The 17164-nt window shown below is 38.4% G+C and overlaps 1 protein-coding gene across 1 annotated transcript in view; it reads right to left on the reverse strand.

Annotated features, from left to right (window-relative positions):
• cdh13 (cadherin 13, H-cadherin (heart)) overlaps window positions 1-17164 on the reverse strand; it is a 249822-nt gene that overhangs the window by 175709 nt on the left and 56949 nt on the right. The window contains exon 2 of the mRNA XM_088417738.1: window positions 1048-1165. Coding sequence (XP_088273864.1) covers window positions 1048-1165 — 118 coding nt within the window. The remainder of the gene's footprint in view (window positions 1-1047; window positions 1166-17164) is intronic.

A 17164-nucleotide genomic window follows, 5' to 3' on the forward strand; every position in this document is an offset into this window, starting at 1 on the left:
AGCAGATATTTATGATACCGCTATCAAGAAATAAATAATGTGACTATGATAATGTTAACTAATCTGTGATCTGTAAATATTTGCTCTAATTCATTTCTATTTAATGTCACCAAAACAAGGCAGACGGCAGAGTGGTTAGCACGTTGGCATCACAGTCCAGAGTCTTGAGTTCAATTCCAAACTCCCTACGTGGAGTTTGCATGTTCTCCCATGCCCGTGGGCACTTCGGCTTCCTCCTACATTCCTAAAACATGCACGGTAGATGTTATGGACAGCTCTCCATTAGCCATTATGATTACAGTAATACAACTCAAAGGTACAGTATTTTGTTCTATGTTGATTAATCCACTGTTAAAGGTAGTTTCTATGATTTTGGGCTTGTGCTGTGGTCGCTAGGTGATGTTTGGTAGCTTCTGTCCATTGACAGACTCAGCTAATAGTGTTAAAGCTGATTAGCTGACATCCTATTCATTTTATTTCTGACCTTTAGGAGATTGTTTGTATGCACACAGATGCCAAGATTCATGCGACCATGGAGTAAAGAAACTGTGAGACCAAATTCGATCATTATTATAACCCAAGACATAACAGAGGAAAAGTGAACAGGTTACGCAAGCAACAGTTTACTCAGTGTGTTACATACCAGTAATCTTACACATCTCTCTCCTTTTGATTACTCCGTACTGGTGATGTTTGTGATGAATGTCTATGGATATTCAGCAATGATAATTGTATGAACATGGACATCATTAGTCACCCACACGCTTACATGGCATTGCACTGTGAGAAAAATCTGCAATTGAGATGATATATTTACAGCCACAGGTTATATCGTGCATTGTCATGTAATGTTATCCTCAAAAAGAATGTTCTCTGGAATCGTAATTGCAGCAAGGTTATAGTTCGCATACTGATAGGGCTTTCTTAATCACATCTAAGCTCTAAGTATCCACTCGATTAGACTCTTCAAATCTGAGACATAATAATGATCATATTGTTTGTCGGTACGATGCAGACATTTTGGAATGCAGCATTCATTTTACTGACCTTGTAGAAGCGGCTTGCCTTTCTGGAACGTTTGCCTATACGACACCTGGTATTGCTTGACCTGGAAGCCGGGGACACAGCTCTCACGGTGCCCTTCCTGTCGGACACCCGCAAAAGTCTGTAAAGCAAAAATACGGAGAATTTTACATTTTACAAGTACAATTGTTTTTAACAACAAAACAGCTCAATTTTCTAATAAGCATAGTTAGAGTGAGGAGCACAGTCTCAGGAGAATTACTGTCAAAGAGGTTCTGTTTATGCTAATAAGCTAAGCCTCACTGTGTACTTTTGTAAGTGGATTGGAGGGATGTCAGTGCACTCTCCTGAGGGTTGTCTCACTGTTGGCAGCACTTCCTGCTGCTGCAGCAAGAGAAGCTTCGCTGTAACTTAAGCTTTATGAAAGGCAGCTTGAGATATCAGAATTAATTATATGTGAACCTCTGATAAGAGCATCCCACATAGTGAGATGTACTCGTTATCAGGGGATGCGGGTCAAAAGATGAATAACCACAAGCTATTTTTATATTGACAACATGACACCTTTTGGCATCTTTGTACCGTGCAAAGTACACTTTTTAGGGGTGTGAACTTCCAAATGCCTCCAAATTTGGCTGCCAGAATACAGACACTACAATTCTAAACTTGTGAATAATTAATATATGACTGCCTTAAACAAAGAAATGTGACATGGTTCCTATTTCCAATGTAAAGGAATTTTATGAGTAGAAAAATACAGGACTGATCTGCAACCACAAGGAAAGAGCTGTTAAAATCTAAAGGTAATGGAATGCGGGAAAACACCGAACATGGCACCTGACAAAATAGTCACATACCAAGAAGAAAGAATGCTAAATCCTGAATATATTTAAGTGTCCTTTGTTCAACGCTGTATTATTGTTCTCTTAACATTGTGTGTTGCACATGCTATGGTGTCACATTACGTTTGTGCTAAATTCATTTATAGCCATACCATTCACAAACCCTTGAAGGGAACAGATGCCAGATAAGTGTTTACATTTGTTGCAAGAACACTTGAAAAGAGAAAAAAAAAAAGGTGTATCCTGGGACTTAAACGCAATACTGAATGCAACTCATTTTTTCTTCCAACTTCTAATTGTATCAACACATTTCCAACATTAACCACCCGAAATGGTCTCCTTTAGAATGAATGATCTTAGTTAACAAATGTTTTGAGTTGCTCGTCGATGCAGAAAGACCAAAATAGAACAGAGCTGTCAATAAGCAAGCACCCTGAGTCTCTTGCACAGAAACATGTGAGATGAGGGAGTGATCATTTTATGCATGCTTTTGCAATTGTTCTAGGTTTGGCAGACGGCTAATACATCATGCAGGTTAGAACAATTCCACGCAGGCAGGCTGTGTGTAAGTGCGTCTTTTGGGGTGAACAAGCACCGGCAGATGTTCAGCAATAGAGGTCATCACGTTATGTCTCACCAATGTAATCACCGCATTCGGGCAACCTGGTGTTTTTCTTAAGTTGTTATAAATGTAATTCATTTTTGTGACACGGCATCCTGGTCACCCTGAATATGATACTTGTCAAAAGCAGTGCTCTGTGTCACAGCAAAGGGACATTTTTACAATCGTGGAAAGAGCTTTTACTATGTGCATACATGTGCGCATTTCTCTGCAAGTCATTACACACACCCCCTGCAAACAACATGAAAATAACCATTAAACAGAGTAATTTATGTGGCAAATGCTGTATAATCCAGCAAGGTAGCTTAAATGCTAATGTTGGTGTTATTAGGAAAAAAAAAGATCATAATCAAAAGGTATCATACTGAATTTTTTGCAAACAATGAAGCAATTCATAAAAGGCATTGACACCATGAAAAGATGAAGACGAGGCATCTCTCCTTTCTCTCCACAACAACAACAAAAATCTCTATGAACCAAGGAACATGTGACAATGCACCCGCTCCCTTTTTGTTACAGGTCCCTGGTGAATGTTTCTCCCTTGTGGGACACCACAGCATTAAAATCTTCACAATAGGGATGAATCAACTGCTCATTTATCTCAATCACAGTCCCTTCTCTCTAAGTTCAGCTTTTCCACAAATTAAAATAAATCACAGTCAGTCTCAGGCATCCACAGGTATTCTATGAATCTTGTTTTTTAGTGGCAGGTCCTTGTCAGGGTTATCTTGGCGTGTGTTTATGTTGCCAAATTACCGTTCCACATGAGTTACTGTGCTCAAATCACGTTCAAGGTGAATAAGTCATAAGCGTGTGTACTAATTGTACTGTGCATTTGCATGTGACATTAAAACTCTTGAATTTAAAAGAACTATTTTCCATTGTGAAATGAAGTTATACTTTTAGTTGAATAGCTTGATGTGGACCAGCAGTAGTATTACTGCAGTAGTATTAAGCCTGGCACATTATCATTGTTTGTAGTTAAACGTCATTTCAAATAAAAAAATAAATTGTCGTTAACATATATTAAATGGCATTCCCAGCAATACACTTCCAATGTGTTTGCCTCTAGTTGTGAATGATTGATCCTTTTTATCTTGAATTAGTCTGACTTTAAATGATAACCTGATGAACACGGGTAGTTTAGTCACGGCTATCGGATATACATTAATGCATTGCATCCAATTGTTGTATCCAGTGCGCTCTCATGAACAGAGTTTTCTTTCTTTTGGATGGATGAGTTGCCAAGGTCACAAGCAGAGTTTCCTGTCAAAATCTAATTGTAGTGTTGACAGTACAAGAAAGAGAACCCTGAAATGCATTTTATATTAACGGATACCATTTATAATTAAGTGTGCATACTTGGATATTGGATGACAATAATTCCACTACATCACGCTGGTGCATAATATATCTCTTACGAGCATGCACTCCATAACAGTGAGGGATAATGATGCAGCGATATATCAATATAAATGATGTGTCCTACCGTTAGACATGTAATTATTTCTTGCATGTACTATCATCATACTAATTGCATTAACATCACCGCGGACAATCATTGGGCCTCTACTTTTCTTTAGTGTATTAACATATACTGCATCAAACCTATTGGTTTGTTCTAATTTGATGTTAAATGCACTACTGAGGTAATATTGATTTCTACCAGCTGTAACATTTACCATGCACTCTTGTAAGCCATTGGCTCAATTACCCTAAGTGTATCCTCTCACATAGGAAGAATTTAATGCCAGACTGTGTTGCAATGAGCTCATCCATTGACTAGAGTTCAGATCATTTTGACATCAACATCAGAGCTCGTTTTTGTAGGCATTATTTCTTATACCAACTTCATTGTTACTATGATTCCTTGATTTGTCACTTACCGTAGATAGCTGAGAGATTTTGTTTTAAGTTCTAGAGTCTTCATTTTATTGTTGCTAATGATGCATGCTTTCAAGTGCCTAAAGTGAACTAGACTTCACAGATCCCTGAACATTGATCATTCTGTAGGTGCAATTAGAAGGCTAATTTAAACCCTAACAAAAAATGGGTTGGTAGAAATGTGTATTTATCACTTGTGCAAATGGATCGATATGGTGTCATCACTTTCTCCTAACCGCTATAAATTTAATTTTGGAAACCGGTTTGTAATGCCATTTTAACTGGAACTTAGAACAACGTTGCAGAGGAGGTGATGAAAAAGCAATACACTGTATTGCAAAAATATGCTGATTGTAATGAAGAAGGAAATTACTGTAAAAAAAGAACATTAAAAAACAAAAATATAAAACTATGTTTCAGTAATATTAACAAAGACAATTATGGAAGTAAAACCTAATTAGCTGATTAACATTTTAACTAGATAGCATTTGCATATTTCAATCCAAGTGATTACTGATTTGTTTGTTTGTTTGTTTGTTTGCTCCATTAGGTTTTATAACAATTTGTTCACCACATGCTGCTAAATGCCTGTATATTTACTTAACTGGATTTAATTGTTGTCATCTCATTACATGATTATTATGTCTGTTGGACAATATTGGTTTTGCATGCCACAGCTTTGTAGCTTCTCCCCCAACAAAATAATCCATCTCAGTAATGCTCAGTGTTCAAATTGGACAACTGCATTCTCTAACTTTTACACATATGCACTAAAATTGATAGTTTTCACAGTGAAACCCTCAGAGAGTATCCTATTATGGTCATACGTAGCAGTTGTGGATGTGTGCTCAGAATTCTCAGGGGGGGAGACAACAATTACAACCAAAACTCTAGCGCCCTCATAATCGACTAAATTTAATTACACAATTCTCTTGAGTCTGAAAGCAATTTTCACTCAAAGGTGTAGCTTTTACATATATTTTATTGCCCTTTTAAAGTGTTGGAAAACAAACAACAAATTAAAACATCACATCTGCTGACCTATATAAGCCACCATTTTTGTTTTTTGACTCTTGAGTGTGTGTGAATTCTCAGGAATATGACGATGTGTATCATCAGCCATTCTGAGTATTGGCTAACGAGGAGTAGCTCTGCCCCTTGGCCACTGCACGCTGCAAAGGCCTGGTTGGCTCACAACAGCAATTGGACAACTTCTAAAGGCCAATGTAATAGGAGAAATGAATGTGTATGTTCAGCTTTGATGTTGACAGCCTGACACTGCATTTGTTCTTGATCCATTTTTGACAAAACAAAGTTACTCAGATATGCAGCGAACAAGGCAATGCTGCTACGTATTTCTGACGTCACGTCCAGTCTTTGGCTGAAAACAATTTTAATAAAACATGGCACACCCTGAAGGTGATTAATTATACTGCTTAACTCTGATAAAACAAATGCAATATTAAACAGAGTTCCATGGTAGGAATTCATAGACGAGGACCGCAGGGGAATGCCTCGTTACAGAAAAATACCCGTAGTGAAATTCCTAAACCCCAGGTTCTTGTAATATTTGCAGGCAATGTAGATAATTACAATTCAATATTCTCAACATTTCTTGATAACATTTATTACAATGGATAGAAGGTGACAATACAATAAGATACTCTATCAGATCAAATAAGTTGTTGGGCAGGAACAGGGGCACTGGGTCATGACCCCGTTTTAGGTGGAATCATGAAATCAGGCCAAAATGTCGTGTCAAAATCCTCCGGGAAACCTCCACCAACCATCTGAGCTATATTGTATTAAAAGTCTGCACATTAAGCAGTCACAAGTATTATTATGTGTCATCACACTTGCCTATTTTTAGGGGCATCAAAATAACAGAGAACAATTAATTACAATACATTACTGTACATTAGATAAATCAGTGTGTTTAATCACTGACTGTTTTCTCTTTACTGACGACATCTGTGCTGGACACTGATGTCAGTCATTGTGTTTAGCATAAACTGATAGCCTCCTGTTTTGAGTAGGAGGGCAAGTTCGGAAAGCAGAAGCAAGACATGAAAATGGAGGAGCATGTGAGATTTGCCGGTCCAATGAATGGCAAATTGAACTTTAGAAAAATGCTCCAAAGCATTTAGTTGGATAAAGGTGATAAATGTAGAGTGATGCCCATTCTTTATGAATAGAAGCAGCTCAAGTTCAGCCTATCATATGAAGGCAGTGCATCCAGCTGCGACTGCCGCCATAGCTATCCATAGTAACAAAGACACTAAATCAGCGAGTCGCAAAAACTCTTTGCCAAACTGAATTCAAAAACACCCAGCGCTTCCAATTATTCTCCTTCTGACAGAAGACTCACCTATCACCTGTTTGTCATGGGAGACCCTACCAGGGGCATAAAGCCCCAGACAACCTAGCTCCTAAGACCACTAGGACATGCAAACCCTTTTTCACAGAGTGGGCCACAATACTACATTGTATGTTTGGAAAAAACAAACAAACGCTTTATGGCTTTTCACTGAACATTTCAAGTGATAATAAAGGGATGAATTGATAACAGATCTTAATTACTGTCTTTTTTTAAAAATCCATTCATAACACTACTATTTTATGTACTCATGCTTGTTCAAATGCACACTAATCATGAGGTTGTTTGCAGATCCAGTTGTAATTTAGATTTTGGTAAGACAATATGAATAGTCTACAATCTGAATATTGATGTTGGAGGGAAGGGTCAGTTATTTTAGACTGATATACTGTTGAATCTTATACATTATTAAAACTTTGCAAGATAAGATCCAGAATTGATAACGAATCCCACTCTGGGCAAGTATTGCTGAACATTGAATCATAGAAGACGGTCAAAATCAGTTAACTAAATTCACAATTTGACTATGAATGCTACAATTGTTTAATTCAACTCAGTACAAGTACTTAAGGGGCAGACATACTGAACCGTTAAAAAACAACAACAAAGAGATCAAATACCATGAAGTTCAACACAATTACTTTCACCTGGAGTATTTTGGACTGCAAATAATGATAAAACAAGCATGTAATACTTCTAAAATGACCAAGATAACCAGTGTTGGTGTCCACAGCACCTGTGTATCTTTATTGAGTTGTACTCCCCTCGTGTTTCTCTCTGTATGCATGCAGGCATTGTTTGTCAGCAGCCCTGCAAGGCATCTTGCCAACAATCTGGCATTTCATCCTGCCACCGCCGTTTCATCTCTATGCAGCAACTCCGCAGTCCCACTTCACCTCTGTCCTGTCAACATAAACGCCAGTGCAGATACCTGAGAAGAGGCCTCTAAAGGTACATCCCCGCTTCAAGATGCAGCAGAATAAAGAGAATTGATGAGGCCTGGCCTCTGACACATGCAAGTGGCAGGTAAGCTAGGTATGGCACACCTGAGTCATGAAATCATGTGGTCCCTGCCATAGGCCACTGAACCTTGACTGCACCTGCTGGCCCTGTAGAACGTAAGAGTGGTGCATAAATTATTGCACCATTGAAAAGGGAATAAGAAATAAAAAGCAGTCATGGCCAATTGCTTGTAAAGCATTCAAGAGATAATAAACACGGTGATAAAAACCTACAGAAGTTACATTAACAGTTCTGTTAAGAACGGATACTTGTCAGCATTACAGCATCATGATCTGACGATAGAGCTGCAGATAACTATTTCTTCCATCATCAATTCACCATTTAATCCCAAAGACATTCTGTATTTTTACACTTTTCAGAGATTCATTTGCAGGTCTTTATTTATAACTTTTTCCAAAAAAATACTTGATACATAAATAAATATATTCATTTAGTATCTAACCGAAAGTGATTCATTATTTTAGCACTTTAGTCTTTAAAAAAGTAAAAATAGCCCCTTGAAATTGAATGAGAGTGGCTCGTAACACAATGGTTAGCACAGCCACCTCACAGTTCAGGGACCCGAGTTCAAAGTCATCTGCCTCTGGCCATCCTGTGTGGAGTATGCATGTTCTCTCTATGTGGGTTCTCTCTACTGGACACACTTAAATGTCCTTAGGTGTGATTGGGTGTGTGAATGGTTGTTTCTTTCTGTGTGCCCGGCGATTGGCTGGCAACCAGTTCAGGGTGTCCCCCACCTACAGCCCATAGTCAACTGGGGTAGGCAACAGAATTATTAATTAATCAATAGCAGAATTATTATTATTTATCATTCCTTATCTTTGCTGTTCAAGTAACTTAAACCTGCATGTTTTGGGCTCGAGGTAGAAGCTGGAGTGTCTTGAGCCAAACATGCACATTTCACACAGGCAGTCGATTGCGGAGTTTCAATTACAGAATCTTTCTTCCTGTGAGGCACGGCGGAAGCAATGAACACTCTGCCACAACCAAAAGGATTAATTTGTGGCAGGAATAACATTTAAGTCATTCTAAACACTACTGGTAAAGTCAAATCTTTTCATGTTATATTTGAGAGAAATTAGATGCAAAAAATGTTCCAGTAAATTTCTATTCAGAGATCTAGGACTAACAGCCAGAAAAAAACACTTTCCCAGAACATTAAAAAATACAAAACAAACAAACAAAAAATGCTTCCTCTAACAGAGCATTGGCGCTCAGGTAATTGGGCTCCTGATTAATTCAAAGCACCTAAAAAGCTTCCTGGCCCAGACGGGCACATAATGTGGACTAATCTCGCACCGCTCCAGAAACGTATTTTCCTTGGAAACTTTTACTGTTTCCAAGCTACTCAAGCAGGCAGCGTCCATTGGCATGCAAATTCATCATCCCTGAGGGGGTTGTAAAGTTGTGTGCTAAGTGAGCCGGTATAACCCTGACAGTATCATCTCCTCAGCGTCAGTCTGTTCAAATCCCTCTCCTAGTTGACAAGCTTGTCAATATTTCTACCTCGCGTACACACCTCATTTCATCGCACACGAGCGGGCAGAGGAGTCTGAAGTGAAGGCTAGAAAAACAAGAGTGTCAGCTGCAGACACCAGCTGCTAGCCAACACAACTCATTTGAATGCACTTTGCCTCCTCCCTGTTGAGGTTTGCCATGTCAGTCTAAGCGCTTCCAGCCTTATTACGATGACATGCTCAATCACCTGGAAAGGGCTATTTGTCTCGTAGCTTCGCTAGAAAAAAAACAAAACAAAAAAAACGTTCATATACTGTTTGAAGCCGCGCACACATCCTTGGCGACGTGTCTAAACATAAGGCACCTCAAATGTTTGCTAATTAGGAATTTAACTACTATCATTCCAATCGTTGTGAATGTGAGCCAATTGGACACAATTTATTTTCGTGGCTGCTAACTGTGATAGGAAATGGCACGCTGAATCTTGTCAGAGTATTGATCCAGCCAATGATCCACTGCTGGCAGAATCATTGTACCTTCAAAATCATCACTTTTCAGGAAATTCCCAAAGCTGTTTGTTTGTTTACTCATTAGCATTGCATCGTCAAAAAGAGCAAGAAGTTTTCAAAGGTCAACAATTTGCATAAACTGTCCAATATAGGAAATTTCAGAAAAAGTGTTATCACTTTTATACCAGCAAAAACAGACAGGAAACAAAGACCATAACCTGTGTCAAAACTTGTCCTTAGCAAAGACAAAACTGCATTGACTGCATTTTTGTGATAAAAGGGGTTTCCCATGTGTTTTGACGCATCCAAGGATGAGAATGATAAGCTTGGGTTTGCATTTGTCAAATACAAGTTATATGACTCCATTGCACATTTCAAATCAAGTGTTTTCTGAATATTGCTAAATATATTATGTGCATGTCATATCCTCACTACCATGACAATGACAATTAATGAGGCAAGAAACAACATTAATGCGGAACACATTGGAGCCATTAAGCAAAATCCCAAAAGGACATTTTGGACCTAATGCAAATGAGCATGCCTCATTACATCTCTTTATCCGTTGCTTTTGTGACTGGTCTTCGTTTTTTGTTAGACTTGTGCTCCTTAGTCTGTTGTCAGGCTATCAATTGCTTGCATCATTAAAATCAAGAAAAATACTAAAAAATAAGTAAAATGAGGAAAATACTGGATACGCACATGGTACACAAGTACCTCATGACAATTCCAAATGACTTTAACGTCTATTAGACCGACCGTTGCAATTTTCCAAAGTTAATTTAAAATGAATTACATTGTTTGGGTGGATTGTTAAAATGTCTGCTCCTAACCTTATTTCAGAAAGAATAGGAAACTACATTTTCATATTCAGCCCCTACATCCAGTTCTATTTGATTCTGACAAAAGTGCACTATAAATTGGGAATCGTATTCCTGGCCGCTTTCCATCTGGGGGATCACATTCAGCAGTGACACAGAATTGGACATATTATTCTGAAGAATGCATTGCTGTCTGGCTCCACTGCCCTTGAAAGACATAAAAGCCTATGAGTGAATATGTTATGCAGGGCCTCAGATTGGTTTGTTTGCGTCTACTGCTGAGTGATTCCAAAATACAAAATGCAGACATACAATTCATCCTATTAGGATGGATACCAGGCCTCATAAAAGCAATAAAACACTATGACTCTGTCTGTCAATAAAAGCATAAACCATTTCGATTAAAATGATTTAACAAATGTCTTACACCACCACCTAATGCAAGGTTTATGTCACAGGTGCTCTAGTGTTTGATCCCCAACAATTACAAAATCATTCTGGCTCCCACAAACCAGTTGTTCGTCTCAAAGGCACACCGATCACTCTAGGGCTGTCACTGTCTTTTAAAACCTATGTATTTTTCCATCAAAATCTGGAGCAATCAACCCCACCCCCCATTTCTTTTTTAATAATCTGCTGAGGTCAGACGGGAAGTGAGTGGATATAACTTCTTTTCTACACAAAATTAATTGTGAATCACCAACAAAATATCCCTATACGAGGCACTTAGCATTTGTGTTTACCAATGCTAGTGATTACCGTTTAAGATCAACTAACTGTCCCATTTAGTTCACACATACATAATGTTATATGTAAATTACGTGTGTAACAGTGTCACTTACAGACAACGCTTTAACAATATTCCAATGCCAATATATTAATGCGTAAACTTGAGCTGCCTGTTTGCTACGATGAAGTCAATAACTTCCTGTTTTTCTCCTTCATCACCGTCTTCTTGACAAGCAGACTGGGCATGCGCTATGCTTGACTGCACTTTAATGGTTAAAATATGAACACCTAAAACCAAGAGATTATACTAGTTACGAGCCACAGTCTTGGAAAAACTTATTTTTACTACCTTTTTTTTTTAATGGAATAGTTTCTAATCGAGTAGTTCTCAATGAGTAATGAAAAAAAAAAAGAAAGAAACCTGGAGACCTGGAGACAGAACATGATTTCCTTCCATTTGGTGTCACTTTCAATTACAGTTTACCAGAAGCTGCTATGAATCCGAGCCATGATAAATCATCAGCAATGACAAAAACAACTACAGCAAAAACACAAAACACAGAGGGCAAGCAAAGCAAACAATTCAGGGGGCATTAAATTTTGATGGCAAATAAAAGGTTGCAAAACACACTGCGGGCAACAATTGGTCAACTGATGAGTTTGATTCCACTGCGATAGGACATTTAATTCCTCATGTCAGGCATTAAAAATGCTTGGTTGAAACTTGGAGTGAGCAGAAGGTTTACTCTAAATTGCTAGCCGTAAAATATTATCAATTTGTAAAGGATTTGTAATCTCTGGCCACAAATGTGGTGTCCAACTACAAGAAATGCTTGCCATCATGAACTACTACTAAAAGCAAATTGATGTATAATTTGAATACCGTCGTTTTTTCTCGACAGATATCAAGTAAATCTTATCCCACTTTTAATACCGTACATTGATGATAGAGCGTTAGGTTCCTAGTCTTAATTTAGAGAGAAGTGCCTCATCATTAGTGGTTGAGCAATTATTTCTCTGGCACAAAGCCAATCTCTGAGACCTTTGCTATCTTCGTCACACTGTCTCTATACTCATTTTAATTGAAGGAAGAGGAGAGAGGAACTGAAAATATTTGTTTGTCATGGTCTGCCTCTGCGTTTCATCCCCCACAGTTGGCAGCGCTGGTCAAGAATCTGTACTTAGTCACGAAAAGTTTGTTTCTTTCACTGTGTACCTAGCCACCCTTTCTTCCAGTTACAAGCACAAAAGGTGCTGGCTGACGTGAAGTGAAAGAGACTATTTGATACAAGTTGTGGCTCAGAAGAAAAAGATTCAGGCTGCAGACATTCAGTACTTTTGTGATGTGATTTTAAAAGAGACTCAGTTTCCTCGTAAATCATGCAATTTAATAGACAAATGCATTCAAGTGTATTAACCCAGTTTTAATTATTGATGCATGCTGACCATGTGCTAATGAAACTAAAAATGTTAATTAGCATTACATCATTGATGCATCGCCCTACAATATATTTCACCAACTAATGTCTACTGTTGATACAATTCATTATTAAATGCACATATATTCCATCATATATGCACACATTATACATCCATTTTCTAGAGCCGCTTATCCTCAAAAGGGTCTCAGGCTTGCTGGTGCCTATCCCAGCAGTCTTCGGGCAGTAGAGGACACCCTGAACTGATTTCCAACCAATTGCAGGGTGCACCGAGACAAACAACCATTCATGCACCCAATCACACCTTAGGACAATTTAGTATGTCCAATACACCTGACATGCATGGTTTGGAGTTTGGGAGGAAGCCTTTATGCCTGGAGAGAACCCATGCAAAGTCCACCTTTAACTGTGAAGCGGACGTGCTATTGACAGCGCCACCAAGCCGCCACATATGATTCAATACTATGTGTTTTTTTTTTATAGAATCACATGATTGACTTAAAAAAGCAACAACTTTTTAATCATCATTTTCAGGGTAGTCATCTACATTTAGAATGTATTTTTAATTTTTACAAAGGGGTATACTGCATACACTTTTGATAATCTGCGCAGCATGATCAACTATAACGGAATTTGGGTAATTTTCTATTATATTTTCTGAAAAATCGAAATGTTTTTCAAACAAAGCACCATACATACACACCCATATTTACAATATTCTACCACTGTTACATTAACGTGGGCATATACAGTATGTGAATCCTGTCTCTGCATCCCCACTCATTTTGGGCAATTCTCTTAAAAAATGTTTGCATTTCTGCATCCCAGTAGCAGTGATCAGACATGAAATTCCAGCTTTCATTTGTGGCGTTTTATCCTCATGTGTGAATTTAAATGTGATGAGTTGTTTGTCTTTTTGGGTCCTAAATTTGACTGGTGAAAAATCCAAAGAGTACTCATTCTTTCATTCATCCGTAGTCTGCTAAAAAAATATTCTGCGCTTCAATGCAAGGGCATTTTCATGAAGCACATTATAACTGCATATGATTCTCCTGTAATGGATGTGGGCAAACTGGGATATGACCATTAGTTATTCTCAGGCAATACTAACCTGTTTTTTTTTTTTTTTTAGTACCCATATGTATTAGCCTTATAGTAGAGATATAGCTAGGCATAGGTATGACATGAATAATAAGTAGGGAATCAAAGTGCACTATAGTAGAATAATTGGGAGCATGCACATGGACAAGGATTGTCAATAATACTGCTCTTTCCTATAAACAAACGAACCAAGTGTGATTGGAGTCGTCACCCCGGCGTTTTTGTTGATTGTTTTGATTAGGTTTAGTTATGCTTCATGTTTTTCATGTCTTTTTAGTGACATCTACTAAATAGGTTTTTCTTTTTTTTCTTTACTTCTGTTCACATTAGACACACGTGGACACATGGACGTAATAGTCCATTAAGCTTGTATTAGTTTCCGTTTGTGGTGAATTATTCATTGTGTTGCTTTTTAGTCTGCTCTTTTGAACTTTGTTAATTGAGTAATTTGAGTATTCCACTTTCCTTTTTTTAATTATTGCTGCACACATGGCTTGCATCCCCTCTTACCCCCCTACTCCCCCCTTGCCCCCACAAAAACAAACTGAAAAACCAGTTGTGACAGGTTTGAGATGGAGCTTGGCAATTAATGATTTTTTTCTTTTTTTTTTATCCAAGACCTCACTGAAGACCTTAAAAAACTCGAGGTAGGCCAACTCCCATTGACAGGCAAGCATAAGAAACACACAGCTTCGATGATTCCTTCTGCGCTAAAACAGCAATATTTCTCAACACTAAATAAAATCGAAGGTTTCTTCAGCACAGTAAGGTGCAGCTGACACCTTGCCAAGGTTGTCTCCTCTTCATTTTCAATTACTGAACAAAGACAGCTCAGAGCTCCATTATAAATTGATATGGTGTGTGGTGTGTGTGTGTGTGGGGGGGGGGGGGGGGGGGACTTGTGTGCTTCTAGGTGTGTGTGTGTGTGGGGGGGGGGAGTTTTGCCTTTCAGTCAAATTTTACTTTGCATTAATTTCGCAAGGACTAATCTGTGCCAGTGGCTACATTTTTTTTTTTTTTTTTTTTACTCTCACACTAAAAATTCCTTTCAACATTCTTTCAAAATGCACATTGCAATGTCAGGTGAACAGGAGAATTTTCAAAAGGTGCCTTCACACCAAGTATTTTCTATAGAAACAGACACACACAGACAGTTATTCCAATTCAATTTTGAAAATGCAATGTAACCACCAATCCCAAGCGGCAAATTGAAGGGATATCATTTGCAAGCCTTATTGTCCCTGTAGCCATGTTGGAGATGGAGTGAGGACTCGTGTTGGAAAATGGAAGGCTTGGTTTTCTGGATCAAGGGAATTAGTTTGGTGACACATTTGTGAGTCAGAAAGAATTCTATTGCTTGGTAATAAATTCGATTGAATATCTGTCGTGAAGCATGTCCTGCGTGCAGCACAGGGTCAGGTGGGAGAGTGGTAGGGGCAGACGTAGGAAAAGCATGAGGGAGTTGTATAAATAAAAACAGAATGGAGAGAAAGCAGAATCGCATGATGAAATTTTAATTTTACATTAGAATAACAAAGTGCGTATGTAAAGCTACCTACTGTAAATGAGAGAACGGGGAGCTCTCAGCTCGCACTTCCTACCAAACTGTTAATTGACTGTTATCATGTGAGACACAAAGAAAAAATCAACACTACCGCAGTCTACTCCGGGATATTGTAAAGATATTGCAAACCTGTCGTTAGCCCCCCATGACAGTCTCTTTGTTCATCCTCAACTCAGGTGATAAGAGTTCTGGTCCTGTTGGATCTCAAAAATTCTGTTCAGGGTAAAAAACAATCTTCATGTGCTTAGAAATCTGAGCTCTTCCTGACCAAACCAGCATAATCTTCTTGTCGTACCTTATGAACGTACGTCGTACGCTTTGACCTTCTGCACTGCGCGGTACAACTTGCACAAGACGCAAAATAAGTGCTCACTGATGTTGCCACGACAACCCTACGTGCGAAAACAAAGGAACAGTGGTCCTCAACCTTCTTGGTGTGACAAGTACATTCTTTTTGCGGAAACCATTCACTGAACCGAGAGCAGGGGCGGCTCAGCTGAATTACTATTATTGGTTTTAAATGGCCACTTTTTAGGCATTTGTACTGAGATCAAATATAAATATATAAATATAAATAAATATAAATAAATATAAATATATCTCTTTAAAATGGACTTAGAGTTTCACTTATATAGCGCTTTTCAACCTCTGGAACTCAAAGCGCTTGACGCCAACTAGCCATTTACCGATTGATGACACAGCCTCAGGAGCAACTAGGGGTTCAGCGCCTTGCTCAAGGACGCTTTGACATGGTCAGGGGATCGAACTTGCAGCCTGTCGGCTGGGAGACGACCACTCTACCAACGAGCCACGCCGCCCCAGAACATTAACAGAACATTTTACTAACCGAGGCTAACCATTACTTTCTGTGCACTGCATCCTTTTTCACTTATCAGCCAATTCTGTTTCCTTCAACTTGCAACTTGCAGTTGTAAGGAAAAGCTGGATTGATGAGCTGCAGTCATGCACATTTTGGCCATGTCTGATTTAGTAAATACAATCACAGCTCGCAGCTGGTCACATACAGTATCATAATTCACAATCTTGCCCTATTAATGATGGCCTTCAAAAGGTCATTTACAGTGCAGGGTTTGTTAGCATGTCTGCTTAATTTTTGGGGGACGATTTCTTTGTGTGGTCCAACACCAAATGGGCCGCAGCCTAGTACCAGTCTGGAAACCACAAATTATGGACCACTGTTATATTCCATCTGCACTGTATAAAATGTAATTATATTTTATATTCCATATGTTAATACATAAGTTGTTTGTCCCACCTAAACATGAATGAGACATATGTATTGGACCTACAGTACATTAGAGACATTACATGTTAATGCCTTATGGATTTGCTGTTAAAATAAACTATAACACAACATCTCTGCATTACTACATACAGTCCTTGTACAAAATACCAATGAATTATCACAAAGGCCATTTTCAAGATACGCATCCTTCAGAGTGAAGTGCGCCTTATGCTGTTGATGCAGAGCGAGTCCTAAGAATATGTTGGACTCAGTCATTCAAAAAGATTTAATCATGGCGTCATTTATGTATATTTGCGTTTGCACACTGCATACAGAAATCAACCACTAAATGGAGTGGTGTTTTGTATTTTCATATTCATCCTAATACAAAAAAATTAAATTAAAAAAAACTGTAGATAAAAATGTGCCAAAAGTGCCAGAAAATTGTAAATGTGTGGGTGCATTCCACACCGAAGAATGCATCATATAGTGTAATCATTGACACATGAACCATGTGCTGCGCCGG

The sequence above is a fragment of the Hippichthys cyanospilos genome, chromosome 6, assembly GCF_059441005.1.
Source record: "Hippichthys cyanospilos isolate Australia breed blue-spotted pipefish chromosome 6, RoL_Hcya_1.0, whole genome shotgun sequence".
In the NCBI taxonomy this organism is placed as follows: domain Eukaryota; kingdom Metazoa; phylum Chordata; class Actinopteri; order Syngnathiformes; family Syngnathidae; genus Hippichthys; species Hippichthys cyanospilos.